Genomic DNA, 13,970 nt, shown 5'->3' with positions numbered 1-13,970 from the left:
GCAGGTCTTGTGGGGTGTTCCTGGTATAGGGCAGGTCTTGTGGGGTGTTCCCGGTATAGGGCAGGTCTTGTGGGGTGTTCCCGGGATACGGCAGGTCTTGTGGGGTGTTCCCGGGATACGGCAGGTCTTGTGGGGTGTTCGTGGTATACGGCAGGTCTTGTGGGGTGTTCCCGGTATACGGCGAGTCTTGTGGGGTGTTCCCGGTATACGGCAGGTCTTGTGGGGTGTTCCCGGTATACGTCAGGTCTTGTGGGGTGTTCCCGGTATACAGCAGGTCTTGTGGGGTGTTCCCGGTATATGTCAGGTCTTGTGGGGTGTTCCCGGGATACGGCAGGTCTTGTGGGGTGTTCCCGGGATACGGCAGGTCTTGTGGGGTGTTCGTGGTATACGGCAGGTCTTGTGGGGTGTTCCCGGTATACGTCAGGTCTTGTGGGGTGTTCCCAGTATACAGCAGGTCTTGTGGGGTGTTCCCGGTATATGTCAGGTCTTGTGGGGTGTTCCCGGTATACAGCAGGTCTTGTGGGGTGTTCCCGGTATACAGCAGGTCTTGTGGGGTGTTCCCGGTATATGTCAGGTCTTGTGGGGTGTTCCCGGTATACGGCGAGTCTTGTGGGGTGTTCCCGGTATACGGCAGGTCTTGTGGGGTGTTCCCGGTATACAGCAGGTCTTGTGGGGTGTTCCCGGTATACGGCAGGTCTTGTGGGGTGTTCCCGGTATACAGCAGGTCTTGTGGGGTGTTCCCGGTATACAGCAGGTCTTGTGGGGTGTTGGTATATGTCAGGTCTTGTGGGGTGTTCCCGGTATACGGCAGGTCTTGTGGGGTGTTCCCGGTATACAGCAGGTCTTGTGGGGTGTTCCCGGTATATGTCAGGTCTTGTGGGGTGTTCCCGGGATACGGCAGGTCTTGTGGGGTGTTCCCGGGATACGGCAGGTCTTGTGGGGTGTTCGTGGGATACGGCAGGTCTTGTGGGGTGTTCCCAGTATACGGCAGGTCTTGTGGTGTGTTCCCAGTATATGGCAGGTTTTGTGGGGTGTTCCCGGTATACAGCAGGTCTTGTGGGGTGTTCCCAGTATCTGGAAGTTCTTGTGGCGTGTTCCCAGTATATGGCGGGTCTTGTGGGGGTGTTTCCGATATATGGCGGGTTTTGTGGGGTGCTCCTGGTATATGGTGGGTCTTGTGGGTGTTCCCAGTATACGGCAGGTCTTGTGAGGTGTTCCTGGTATACAGCAGGTCTTGTGGGATGTTTCCAGTATACACTGAGCCTTGTGGGGTGTTTCCAGTATACAGCAGATCTTTAAGGGCGTTTGCGGTATACGACGGCTTTTCCTTCCATGTTGCACCCTTTTCACAGATTGCATTGCACTTAGGTGTCAGCACAGAGGACTGACCAGCGGCGCAAATGTCGCCCTCAGCAGTCCTCTGCCAGAGGTGGTCCCTTTCCTGCAGCCATGGGCACTGTGATGCTGCTGTACGATGTCCTTAATAGGACTTTTCCCGTCAAAAGGAGAAACCAGTCAGTGATGGTCGAGGTCACGAGAGGTGCAGACTCCGCACTGCTCCTACTGACTCATTCACCGCAGCGGGAACAGCACACGTGACCGGAGATCCACAGGCGGCCATTGTTATCACAGACGACGCTACAGATCCGCCCAGACCGTGTATCTCAGCCATGAGCAAATCCAAGCCAATAGTGTGATACTGAGCCGTGTATCTAATCTTATTGTGTGCTACTATCCCCATATACAGACCAGACCCCCCTGTATATAGACCCCAGACCAGACCCCCTCGGTATATACAGATCCCAGACCAGAACCCCCCTGTATATATAGACCCCAGACCAGACCCCTCGGTATGTACAGATCCCAGACCAGACCCCCTCAGTATATAGAGATCCCAGACCAGACCCCTCGGTATACAGACCCCAGACCAGACTCCTCCGTACATACAGACCCCAGACCAGACCCGCTTGGTATATACAGATCCCAGACCAGACCTCCTCGGTACATACAGACCCCAGACCAGACCTCCTCGGTACATACAGACCCCAGACCCGACCCCACCTCTCTATATACAGACCCCAGACCAGACCCCCCCTCTATATAGACCTCAGACCAGACCCCCCCCTCTATAGACAGACCTCAGACCAGACCCCCCCCCCTATATACAGACCCCAGACCCCTCGATATGTACAGACCCCAGACAGACGCCCTCGGTATATACTGATCCCAGACCAGAGCCCTCGGTATATACAGACCCCAGACCAGACCTCTCGGTATGTGTACAGATCCCAGACCAGACCCCCGCAGTATATACAGACCCCAGACCAGACCCCCTCAGTATATAGATCCCACACCAGACCCCTCGGTATACGGACCCCTCGGTACATATAGACCCCAGACCAGACCCCCTCGGTATATACAGACACCAGACCCCTCGGTATATACAGACCCCAGACCAGAGCCCTCGGTATATACAGACCCCAGACCAGAGCCCCCTCTCTATATACAGGCCCCAGACCAGACCTCTCGGTATGTACAGATCCCAGACCAGACCCCCCCCCAGAATATAGAGACCCCCCCTCTATATACAGACCCCAGACGAGACCCCTCGGTATGTACAGATCCCAGACCCCCCCTGTATATACAGACCCCAGACACCCACCACCCCCCGTATATACAGACCCCAGACGCCCTCGGTATATACTGATCCCAGACCAGCGCCCTCGGTATATACAGACCCCAGACCAGACCCCCTCAGTATATACAGACCCCAAACCAGACACCCCCTCCCCAGTATATACAGACCCCTCGGTATGTATCTAATTGTATCCGACTGGTTTAGGTCTCGGCTAATAACATAGTGCGATTATTGATCATTCACCACCATCCCCCCTCCTCCCCCATACTTTACATGGAACAGTCCCCTCCTAGTCACACCACCCACAGCCCCCACATAGAGCAGTCCCAGCTCCCCGCACTACCCCGCCGCTCCATCAATGAGCACGCCGCAACCCCTCACCACCAGCAGCGTCCGCCCGCTACTATTTCTATCCCTCCAATCACCGTGCAGGGCTCCGCCCTCTGCTCCCCGCCCATCACATTGCACCTACTACTGCTTCCCAAGTCCACATGTAATGGGCGAGTGCGTGCGCACCACCCTCTGACCAATCAAAACATATCCACACCTCTTTTGTTTCCGCCTCCTCTACCTTTAGCCAATCCGATCGCTGACAAGAGTGTGTTCCGGCTGAGGTGGGAGTGTCCTCGCTGACCAACAGGAGAGGAGACACGGTCGCACAGGGGGATACACGTGATGGGGCGCACGTGTTTCTATGTTGTGTTCGCTGGTGTGAGACGGCCCGGGGATCATTCTGCAGAGACATCCGGGGACGGGAGAGAGACGGCTGCTGCCTGCAGAGCTGCGAGCATCAGAGACCCCTGACCGGACTGGTGGAGACCCCCATATATATGGCACATGTGCAGAGACAGCCTGTGCTGTAGAGACCTCCGCTGTCACTGACCGCGCCCGGCACCGAGGAGACAGACACCGCAGTGGGCGAAAGGGACCGTTATTACTTGTTAGTGAACGGGGGAGCGTCACGTGCGGACACCACCCAGAGACCTACAGCCTGCACAAAGCGCGCAGACAGGTGAGTGCGGGACAGAGGGGGATCGGCCGCAGCGCCACAGTGCTGGAGAGCAAGTGTCTGTGTGATCCGTGAGGGCAGACGGCAGCTGATCGGCCGCAGCGCCACAGTGCTGGAGAGCAAGTGCCTGTGTGATCCGTGAGGGCAGACGGCAGCTGATCGGCCGCAGCGCCACAGTGCTGGAGAGCAAGTGCGTGTGTGATCCGTGAGGGCAGACGGCAGCTGATCGGCCGCAGCGCCACAGTGCTGGAGAGCAAGTGTCTGTGTGATCCGTGAGGGCAGACGGCAGCTGATCGGCCGCAGCGCCACAGTGCTGGAGAGCAAGTGCCTGTGTGATCCGTGAGGGCAGACGGCAGCTGATCGGCCGCAGCGCCACAGTGCTGGAGAGCAAGTGCGTGTGTGATCCGTGAGGGCAGACGGCAGCTGATCGGCCGCAGCGCCACAGTGCTGGAGAGCAAGTGCATGTGTGATCCGTGAGGGCAGACGGCAGCTGATCGGCCACAGCGCCACAGTGCTGGAGAGCAAGTGTCTGTGTGATGGGTGCACAGTCTGCTGCTGTAAGGGTTAACACATGAGGGGGAGAGGCTGCATCAACCCATCTGGGGTTAATATTGGGCAGATCTCACCTGTCCATTAATTTATGGCAAAGAAGCGAATCCCTGCAGTGTTCAAAGCCCCTACTGCCAAGATCAGTATGCTGCCGGCTTCTGGGGAGCGGGGCGTGTGGGCTTCTGGGGGGCGTGTGGGCTTCTGGGGAGCGGGGCGTGTGGGCTTCTGGGGGGCGTGTGGGCTTCTGGGGAGCGGGGCGCGTGGGCTTCTGGGGAGGGGGGCGCGTGGGCTTCTGGGGAGGGGGGCGCGTGGGCTTCTGGGGAGCGGGGCGCGTGGGCTTCTGGGGAGCGGGGCGCGTGGGCTTCTGGGGGGCGTGTGGGCTTCTGGGGGGCGTGTGGGCTTCTGGGGAGGGGGGCGTGTGGGCTTCTGGGGGGCGCGTGGGCTTCTGGGGAGGGGGGGCGCGTGGGCTTCTGGGGAGGGGGGGGCGCGTGGGCTTCTGGGGAGGGGGGGGCGCGTGGGCTTCTGGGGAGCGGGGCGCGTGGGCTTGCGGGGCGCGTGGGCTTCTGGGGGGCGTGTGGGCTTCTGGGGGGCGTGTGGGCTTCTGGGGAGGGGGGCGTGTGGGCTTCTGGGGAGGGGGGCGTGTGGGCTTCTGGGGAGCGGGGCGTGTGGGCTTCATGGTATCTCCCACACGCCTTGTGCCGGTCGCCTCATTATAAAGCCCTGACTGGCAGGGGAGGCTTCTGCCGCTGTTATAATGAGCCGTCGAGCTGTATAAACCTTTCTGAGAGTGTCACACCTGTCTCACTGTTTATTCCGCAACATGATGGACTTTTTCCCGTTTACAGCCATTTTTGCCCTTATTAGACAGCCATATTACTTCAGCATTCTCACCCAGTACACTAGCACCTAAATGGCGGTGCACATGCAGGCCCACCATTCTCACCCAGTACGCTAGGGCCTAAATGGCGGTGCACATGCGGGCCCACCATTCTAACCCAGTACACTAGCACCTAAATGGCGGTGCACATGCGGGCCTACCATTCTCACCCAGTGCGCTAGGGCCTAAATGGCGGTGCACATGCGGGCCCACCATTCTAACCCAGTACACTAGCACCTAAATGGCGGTGCACATGCGGGCCCACCATTCTAACCCAGTACACTAGCACCTAAATGGCGGTGCACATGCGGGCCCACCATTCTAACCCAGTACACTAGCACCTAAATGGCGGTGCACATGCGGGCCTACCATTCTCACCCAGTGCGCTAAGGCCTAAATGGCGGTGCACATGCGGGCCTACCATTCTCACCCAGTACGCTAGGGCCTAAATGGCGGTGCACATGCGGGCCCACCATTCTAACCCAGTACACTAGCACCTAAATGGCGGTGCACATGCGGGCCCACCATTCTAACCCAGTACACTAGCACCTAAATGGCGGTGCACATGCGGGCCTACCATTCTCACCCAGTGCGCTAGGGCCTAAATGGCGGTGCACATGCGGGCCTACCATTCTCACCCAGTACGCCAGGGCCTACATGGGTGTGCATGAGGTCCTACCATTCTCACCCAGTACACTAGCGCCTAAATGGCAGTGCACATGCGGGCCTACCATTCTCACCCAGTACACTAGGGCAAAAATGGCGGTGCACATGCGGGCCCACCATTATCACCCAGTACGCTAGAGCCTAAATGGCGGTGCACATGCAGGCCCAACATTCTCACCCAGTACGCTAGGGCCTAAATGGAGGTGCACATGCAGGCCCAACATTCTCACCCAGTACGCCAGGGCCTATATTGCGGTTCGCATGTTTACATGGCGGTGTGCAAGCGGGCCCACCATTCTCACCCAGTACACTAAGGCCTACATGGTGATGCGCATGCAGGTACACCAATCTCCCACTGATACGCTAGGGCCTACGTGGCGGTGCGCATGCAGGTACACCACTCTCACCCGACACGCTAGGGCCTACATGTTGGTGTGCATGTTTACATGGCGGTGCACATGCGGGCCCACCATTTTCACCCAGGACACTAAGGCCTACATGGCAGTGTGCATGCAGGTACACCATTCTCACCCGACACTCCAGGGCCTACATGTTCGTGTGCATGTTTACATGGCGGTGTGCATGCGGGCCCACCATTTTCACCCATTACACTTAAGCCAAAATTTCGGTGCGCATGCAGGCCCACCATTCTCACCCAATACACTAGGGCCTACATGGCGGTGCACATGCGGGCGCACCATTCTCACCCGATAGGGCCTACATGGTGGTGCGCATGTGGGCCCACCGTTTTCACCTGGTGCAAAAGGGCCTTCATGGCGGTGGGCTTGTTTACATGATGGTGGGCATTACAGGCCCACCATTCTAACCCATTGGACTAATTCAGAACATTGTACTCTAGTTTGGACAGTCCCATAGACGATGAATATGGCTGTTGGACATAGTGGTGCACATGCATACATAGTAGTGCTCATGCGCAGAGTTCAGACCTTTGAACCTTTTTAGACCCCTGTCCTTTAGTTGGGCCATCTCCATAGATGTTTATTGTGGCTGCCAATACAGTGACGTGGCGGTGCGCATGCGCGGCCATCCATTACTCCGGCAGAGCATTTCACTGCTTTGCCCTCTAGTTGGGACATCCCCATTGACAATCAGACATGTGCACGTGGTAACGTGCATGCGCTCCCTTTACCTTTTTCTTGCAAAGCCTTTCAGACCCACTTTTCTCTAAGGCCACCGAATCTAGTGGCTGGGTCTGTGCACGTGGTGGTCCACATGTGCCGCCACCAATTGATTGACAGATTGTTTCAAAGCCCCTTTGTCAAGATGGGACCACTTTTAAAAGGGGATTACCTGCTCAGACCAGCTCCTGTTTATAGGGTTGGTTTGCGCCATCATGGAGGAGCTCATGTGCACAGGACCACCCCCTATGGTCCTGCAGGCCTCTGTACCACGACATATTGCAGGAAGGAGTATCTCCAATGTAACCTCGCACCGGTTGAGCTGATGGCTTTGGTGGCGCCCCCCTGAGCTTGTATACGTCGCCGTTGATGGCGGGTCTTTGTTTTCTCTCTGCTCCTCTTGGCGTACGCTCAGGGCACAGCATGTGCCAGTTTGATAATCTGTTTACCGCCGCGCACATGTCGGCGCAGAGCGAGGCCGGCTGGCGGCACAGTCTCAGCAGGTGTCCCGTGCTCCGCCGTTGGCTGATTGGAGTAGGGTTTCCAGCTTGTAATGTCTTCCCTCCCCCCTATTTCCCTGCTTGCCGTCGTCCCTCTGCCCCAACACCGCCCCCTCCTGTCGGGATCTGATCACGGACCCTCCGCCCCAGTCACTTTCCACTTTTGTAACGCGATCGCTGTTGCATAACGCTGACACGTGTCGACGCGCCGTACATTGCCTCGCTGTGGTGTCATGATGGCTCGCCTCGCCTTGGCAGCTGCTGTCACACATGTCCCAGCGGAGGGCCGTGCCCTTTGCTTCAGGAGTTGCGAAATGAGTCAACAATTTTTATTTTATTTTTTTTCCCGACAGGACTAATGACAAGGGAATTACAGATTACATAAACAGACCTGAGCTGTTTAACATAAGGCTAGGAGACTTAAAGGGGAACTCCATATTGGTTTGCTGCTTGTAGGGGTAGCTTACTACAATGGGGAAGAAGCGCTTGCAGTACCCTTTTAGGATCCAAGTCCTGGGGAAAAAAACAGTAAGGTGGCCATCCACCTGCCCTGTTAATCCCTTACATCCCCTCCCCCATAGCCCTGTGCAGTTGCTTGTTGAGCTAAGATAAAAAGCAGCTGGCAGATAAGTCAGGGAGCGGCTGATCTGCATGGAGAACCAAGGATCGGGCATGTTGAAATTGAACATGCCCCATCCTTCTTCCCCCTCCCACCACCAAATTATCAGACTGGTGGGGAAATTGGTGACAACGACTCAGCCGTCCTGTGCTGCAGGATCGGGAGAGGGTGTTGTCATCCAAAGCGAGTGCACGTGTATGGGGGCTCGGAACGGAATTGGTCGAACGAAGTGTGTATTGGGGGGTTGGGAGATGGCAGTCCATGTGCATACTGTATGTGTGGGAGCGGGTCAAGACAAACCTAGCAGCTAGTACTTGTGTGGAGGGTCCGGAGAGAGCCACCTGTGTGCTGGCAGGGGGGTGAAGAGAGCTGTCAAATGAAGCGAGCACATAAGTGTATAGGGGACCTGGAAGAGCTGTCGGTTGTTCCTTCCCCCCCACTATGTTGAGATCTGACCGTCTTCTTTGTTCCTTTCCAGACCCCTGAATACTCCATGGAAGATAACGAGTCCTCCGACTTCTTGTCATCTTTTGACTCCTTATGTTCTGCTAGTAATTCCACCACCACCGACCCGGACGGGCACAAGTATGTGGACTTCGACGTCTTCCACACTGATTCCATGGAGGAAAGCAGCAACAAAACAGAAGGGGATTTTGAAACCTCACATATGATCCCAAATTCCCGGCTGACGAGTGCGGACCACCCAGTCCTAATCCGCCTAGAGAACGAGTATCAAGCCAGGAGATCCTTCTGGCTCCGACGATCGGGGCAGTACCTCCTGTACCCGGGAGAGGCGGATGGGAGGGGAAGTTCTTGCAACGATCAGGGCAGCCTAACTAACGAAGGCACGGCCCTGAAGAAACCCGACAAGCAACTCAAGCACTTTGTCTTACAAGACGAGGAAAAGTTGGAAACCCCTCAAGGACTCAAGAGGCAGCGAAAACCGGAGACGGAGCTGACCTCAAGTTGGTGGAGGGAGAAGGAGTCGAGTTTACAAGTGACAGAAGGAGACCGGATCTTCGCCCAGAAGGTACTGCTCTGCTCCTGGTGATAATTCCCAGTAATGCCGCCATCTGGTGTGTACAGGACTATAACAGTCTGACATTTGGGGTACAAAACCAATATCGCTCACTTTTTTTTTATTTCTTTAGTGCCGTGAGCTTCAAGGTTTTATAAAGCCGCTAACGAATCTTCTAAATGGACTGAAGCGTGGGAGATATGAAAGAGGTGGGTGACTCTATGTGTAATGCAGTATCATAGTAGTTATATTCTTGTACATAGGGGGGCAGTATTATAGTAGATATATTCTTGTACATAGGGGGCAGTATTATAGCAGTTATATTCTTGTACATAGGAGTAGCATTATAGTAGTTAGATACTTGTACATAGGGGGCAGTACTTGTATCCCCCCACTCTTCCATATCTGAGCATTTACTGTATGATTTGTGCTCGTATTGGAGGTGGGTGGAGTTTCCCTTTAGTATGCCCATTTCTTGTACATTTCTGTGCAGACGCTGAGTTGCGGGGTTAGGAGGTGGTGAGTGGCGGTGTTTTCTGGCTGATGACTCCTGCACTTCTCATTGTTGGTGGATTACAAAAGGGGACGCAGTGATGTTCCTGCACACGGTGCTGCTGGAGCTGTGCACAGCGGCACCATTCGCTCAGCTGTCTGAGGCGGCACAATGATCTGTTGTTCCGCTGTGTGCAGCCCTTGTCTTTTTCTATACCTACGCCTGCATGCTGATGGTATCCCTTTAAAAAATATACACCGAGTGGACTTTCCCTTTAAATATTCTCTTATGACATGGTTTTAGAAATCTCACTAGGTCGCGTTTCTCGCCTGTGATTCTTCGCCCCAGGAATAGCCCGCTGTGCAGGGATTTACCTGATTGAAACTGGCATGGGAGGCATCGATCGGAGCGCTGCTCCGGGGGTTGTCTGCAGTGTTTCTTACAGAGGAATGACTCAGCGCAGGTCGGATCAAAGAAAACCGAGCAGCAGGGGCGGAGGATCAGCAGGGGAAGGAACGTGCAGTTACAGAAAGGCCTGGTAGATAGGTGACCAGGCCACAGCAGCACAGAGTATTTCAGGAGTGTGCTGATCTTAGACGGGCCAGTGGCAGCTTACTTGCGGGGTGATCATAGCGAGGGCAGTGTCATTGTTTGTAATACCCCCCAGTGAGGTTTATTATTGGGGTCCCATGTGTACAGGACACGACTGCCCGAGACTCTGCTCCGATAGTTGACCCACTTCTCGCACGCATCTTTGTCTCTTCCGGGTTTGTAGCGGATGAAGGTCACGTTGTTCTGTTCGAGGGCTCCCACGGGGAGGCGGGCGACGGCGGAGACTGGAATAAGCTCTGGTGCCTGGTTAAAGGGGCAAAAACTGAGGCTTGTAAATGACACAGGGGGTCTCTGTCTATGACCTCAATACCCCCCTCCCTCCGGCACCTCAAGGTGGCATTCAGCCTTGTAAGGCTGGTTTCACACATGCGTTGGGCAGAGCTGTGGAGGGCTGAGTAGTTCCTCCGCATGCGTCGTTTTGATGCTGCGCCAAACGCAACATGTTGCATTTTCATTTTGTTGCGGTCGGTGCATCTGCATACATTCGCATGGCCTGTGTCAAATGTCAAAGATAGGTACACAGGACGCATGCAGACGTAGGCGGAGCTGAAGGAAGAGGTGCGGCAGTGGGTGGGGCTTAATGGAGGAAGTACGCAGTCCTCCGCAGCTCTGTCCAAATCAAGTGTGAAACCAGCCGAAGTTGTCTACCTGGGGGTATTGGCGAGCGTTCTGATGGGCTCTCAGACCCCAGTGCCACTAATGGCAGAGAGTGACGCCTCCTGGTGGCTCTGACTGCGGCCACGCCTCATCCTCCATCACTTCTCTCCCCAGGATTAAGCAGCTTCCAGCAGAGCGTCGCCATGGACCGTATACAGAGGATCGTGGGCGTCCTACAGAAGCCGGAGATGGGGTGAGTAGTAGTAGCCGCCTGTACTACATCTCCTGATGTCACCTATACGCATTATATACTACTCGTCTCCCCTACACTGTATGCGCCCCATTATATAGCCCCTACACTGTATGCGCCCCGTTATATAGCCCCTACACTGTATGTGCCCCGTTATATAACCCCTACACTGTATGCGCCCCGTTATATAGCCCCCTACACTGTATGCGCCCCATTATATAGCCCCTACACTGTATGCGCCCCATTATATAGCCCCTACACTGTATGCGCCCCATTATATAGCCCCTACACTGTATGTGCCCCGTTGTATAGCCCCTACACTGTATGCGCCCCGTTGTATAGCCCCTACACTGTATGCGCCCCGTTATATAGCCCCTACACTGTATGCGCCCCGTTATATAGCCCCCTACACTGTATGCGCCCCGTCATATAACCCCTACACTGTATGCGCCCCATTATATAGCCCCTACACTGTATGTGCCCCGTTATATAGCCCCCTACACTGTATGTGCCCCGTTATATAGCCACTACACTGTGTGTGCACCTTCCAATACGTAGCCCCCTACACTGTATGTGCCCCGTTATATAGCCCCTACACTGTGTGCGTGCCTTTCGATACGTAGCCCCTACACTGTGTGCGCCCTCCGTTACGTAGCCCCCCTACACTGTGTGTGCCCCACCTACTCTCCTTCATGCTCCCATTCCTCCGTGGCTCTGACTTTCCCTCCATGTTTCCTCCCAGTGAGCGGTACCTGGGGACTCTTCTGCAGGTGGAGATGATGTTGAAGGTTTGGTTCCCTGATGTCGCCAGCTCCCATTCCTCTTTTTCGTCATCATCCTCAGACTATGATATGGAAGAACCCCGATATAAAATGTCCAAGGTAATTTGCGCTCCTGCCGCCGGCTGCTGCTCACTCCTGATCTCCCTCTAATTGCATTTCCTCCTCTCCTGCGCAGCCACCAGACGTCTCCTCTCCAGAGAAGAGCAGGGTCCTGAGGTCCAGCCGAGAGTCCATGCCGAGTCCCCCCGACCATGCCGCCCCGGCCCCGCTGCACTCCGACTGTGCCTGCTGTAGGGAAAGGGCTCAGGTCTTGGCTCAGTGGCCCAATATGAACATGACATGGATGCACACCGCTCCCATCTGTAATCCTCCGCTCAGCCAGGCCGACCTGCATCATCTCAACCGCGCCGTGGGCCAGGACTTGTTCGGGCCCAACGCCCCCAGTTGTGGCGTCATTTTCTTTGTCCAGAACAGTCAGCCATTGTCGCCGGTTCATCCTATCACTGTAGCTGAGGTAGAAAAACCCATCTCTCCTCTTACCAGCCTCCAAGAGAACCCAGAAGAGCTTTCAGTCCGCTGCCAAAGTGCTCCGGCCCTCGCCCAACATGGCGGCACACAGAGTCTGGACGCTTCCAAGCCCCATTCTCATTCCCTCCCGCTACTTCCCGCTCGTAGACCTGACGGAGAGAATACTTAGATCCCGTAAGGTCTACAAGAACGCTCTTCGCCTATGTGATCCAAACCACCTGGTCTTGGGTCTAATGAATGACCCCCAACCACCACCATGCTTCAAGATGGAGGGGGAAGTCGGATGTGTCGTTTTTTTTCTTAATTTAACTTTTGAGGAATTTTATTCATCATGATGGGGAGCTGGATCCAAAGACTGATGAAAGTCGTATTTCAGGCAAACAGCAATATTTCCACACCCTCATGTAAGGTGGGTCCAAAATTTTTACAAAGAATCCAAGGATGGGGTCTCCTACATCTGCCCCGCTATGTGTGAAAGGCGCATGTTCAAAAAGTTGTCCTAGCCTCTGGGATCATGCGTATATATACACACTCCCTGAAAAGGACAGTGACTGCTCCTCATGGGCGGGCACAAGCCTACCAGTCTTGGCTTTGATTGGCTCCTCTAGTGTTATTCCACATGCGCTATGGGATTTTTTTTTTTTTTTGTTGGCATGTCACATGCGCAGGTCTATCTGCCTTCGCTCACATCCTTTTGGGTGTTCGGCTAGAAAAGGGTGTTAGGCAGAGTCTTCTGCACACGTGCTATCCTTGTAGTTTGTGGCGCATGTGCAATATTTCATCATGAATGCTAGATCAGTCGGACAAAACCAAAGTAAGGGGGCAACCTGATCACTTTGTGGACTTGGCACCACCTACTAGACTCACAACCCTATTGTGACATCCCTTTAATAACTAATTAGAGGCCTGCCTCTTATAATGCTTTCAAGGACAAAAATTCAAAAAAGGGGAGAAATAACGATTATTTTTGGCTCTGACACTGCAAGCCCAAATCTGGAGAGTAATCCGTAACCTTAAAGGGATCCTCCAGTAAGAATCTGACAACTAGCGCGGCCCTGAGTGGTGGTGGCGCCATGTGATGGCAGCCGCTCACCTCTCTCGGCACAGTGCCAAGGTCTGTGTATGAGTATTATCCCCCGCTCCTATTCGGTGACATTGTAAAAACCGGAGAAACTCCCACAGCTTTGCCTCTGACACAAAGCAGCAGACATGATTGCACAAGTATTTATTTTTATGGGGGGAGCGAGTACCTCTATGCACTAAGACGGTCTATGCAGAATTCCAGCTATGTACTGGTAATATCGCCTCCGCCACAGCAGTACAGAGTATTTCAGGAGGGAAGTGTTCGCCTGCCCTGTGGGATGCTGCCGTACATTTGTGGGGTGATTTTAATGGGGACAGGGCTGTAGTATAGGAGGAGGGGGATCTCACAGCAGCAGTGTTTTAGGGGCATAATGCCCACAATCTCTCCACATGGCGAGGACTGGACAAAGATCACGCTGTTTTGGTTGTTTGTTTTTTTTGTTTTATTTTTTAACATTAAACTAAGTTTTGTATGTAAATTGTGTCCGTGTTGTATTTCTACTGGGACTGGCACACACTGTACCAAACTGTCAGTCTCCAGCTTCAGGATGTTAAATCGCAGCAAGCAGAGACCTTGCCATTCTGGAGCATGAGATGGTGGATTATAGGA

At 54.6% G+C, this 13,970-nt stretch overlaps 1 protein-coding gene across 1 annotated transcript; it reads left to right on the top strand.

Annotated features, from left to right (window-relative positions):
• The first annotated feature begins 3,240 nt into the window (after nucleotides 1-3,240).
• On the top strand, nucleotides 3,241-13,967 carry CIART (circadian associated repressor of transcription). The gene is made up of 6 exons (XM_077258440.1): nucleotides 3,241-3,650; nucleotides 8,476-9,027; nucleotides 9,149-9,224; nucleotides 10,892-10,970; nucleotides 11,710-11,848; nucleotides 11,925-13,967. Exons 2-6 carry the CDS (start codon nucleotides 8,491-8,493, stop codon nucleotides 12,444-12,446), a joined length of 1,353 nt encoding a protein of 450 aa, XP_077114555.1. The 5' UTR covers nucleotides 3,241-3,650; nucleotides 8,476-8,490; the 3' UTR covers nucleotides 12,447-13,967.
• Nucleotides 13,968-13,970: the final 3 nt, after the last annotated feature.

Source organism: Ranitomeya variabilis, chromosome 1, assembly GCF_051348905.1.
Source record: "Ranitomeya variabilis isolate aRanVar5 chromosome 1, aRanVar5.hap1, whole genome shotgun sequence".
Taxonomy (NCBI): domain Eukaryota; kingdom Metazoa; phylum Chordata; class Amphibia; order Anura; family Dendrobatidae; genus Ranitomeya; species Ranitomeya variabilis.
Note: the sequence above shows the minus strand (reverse complement) of the source record. Positions and strands in the feature narration are given on the sequence as shown.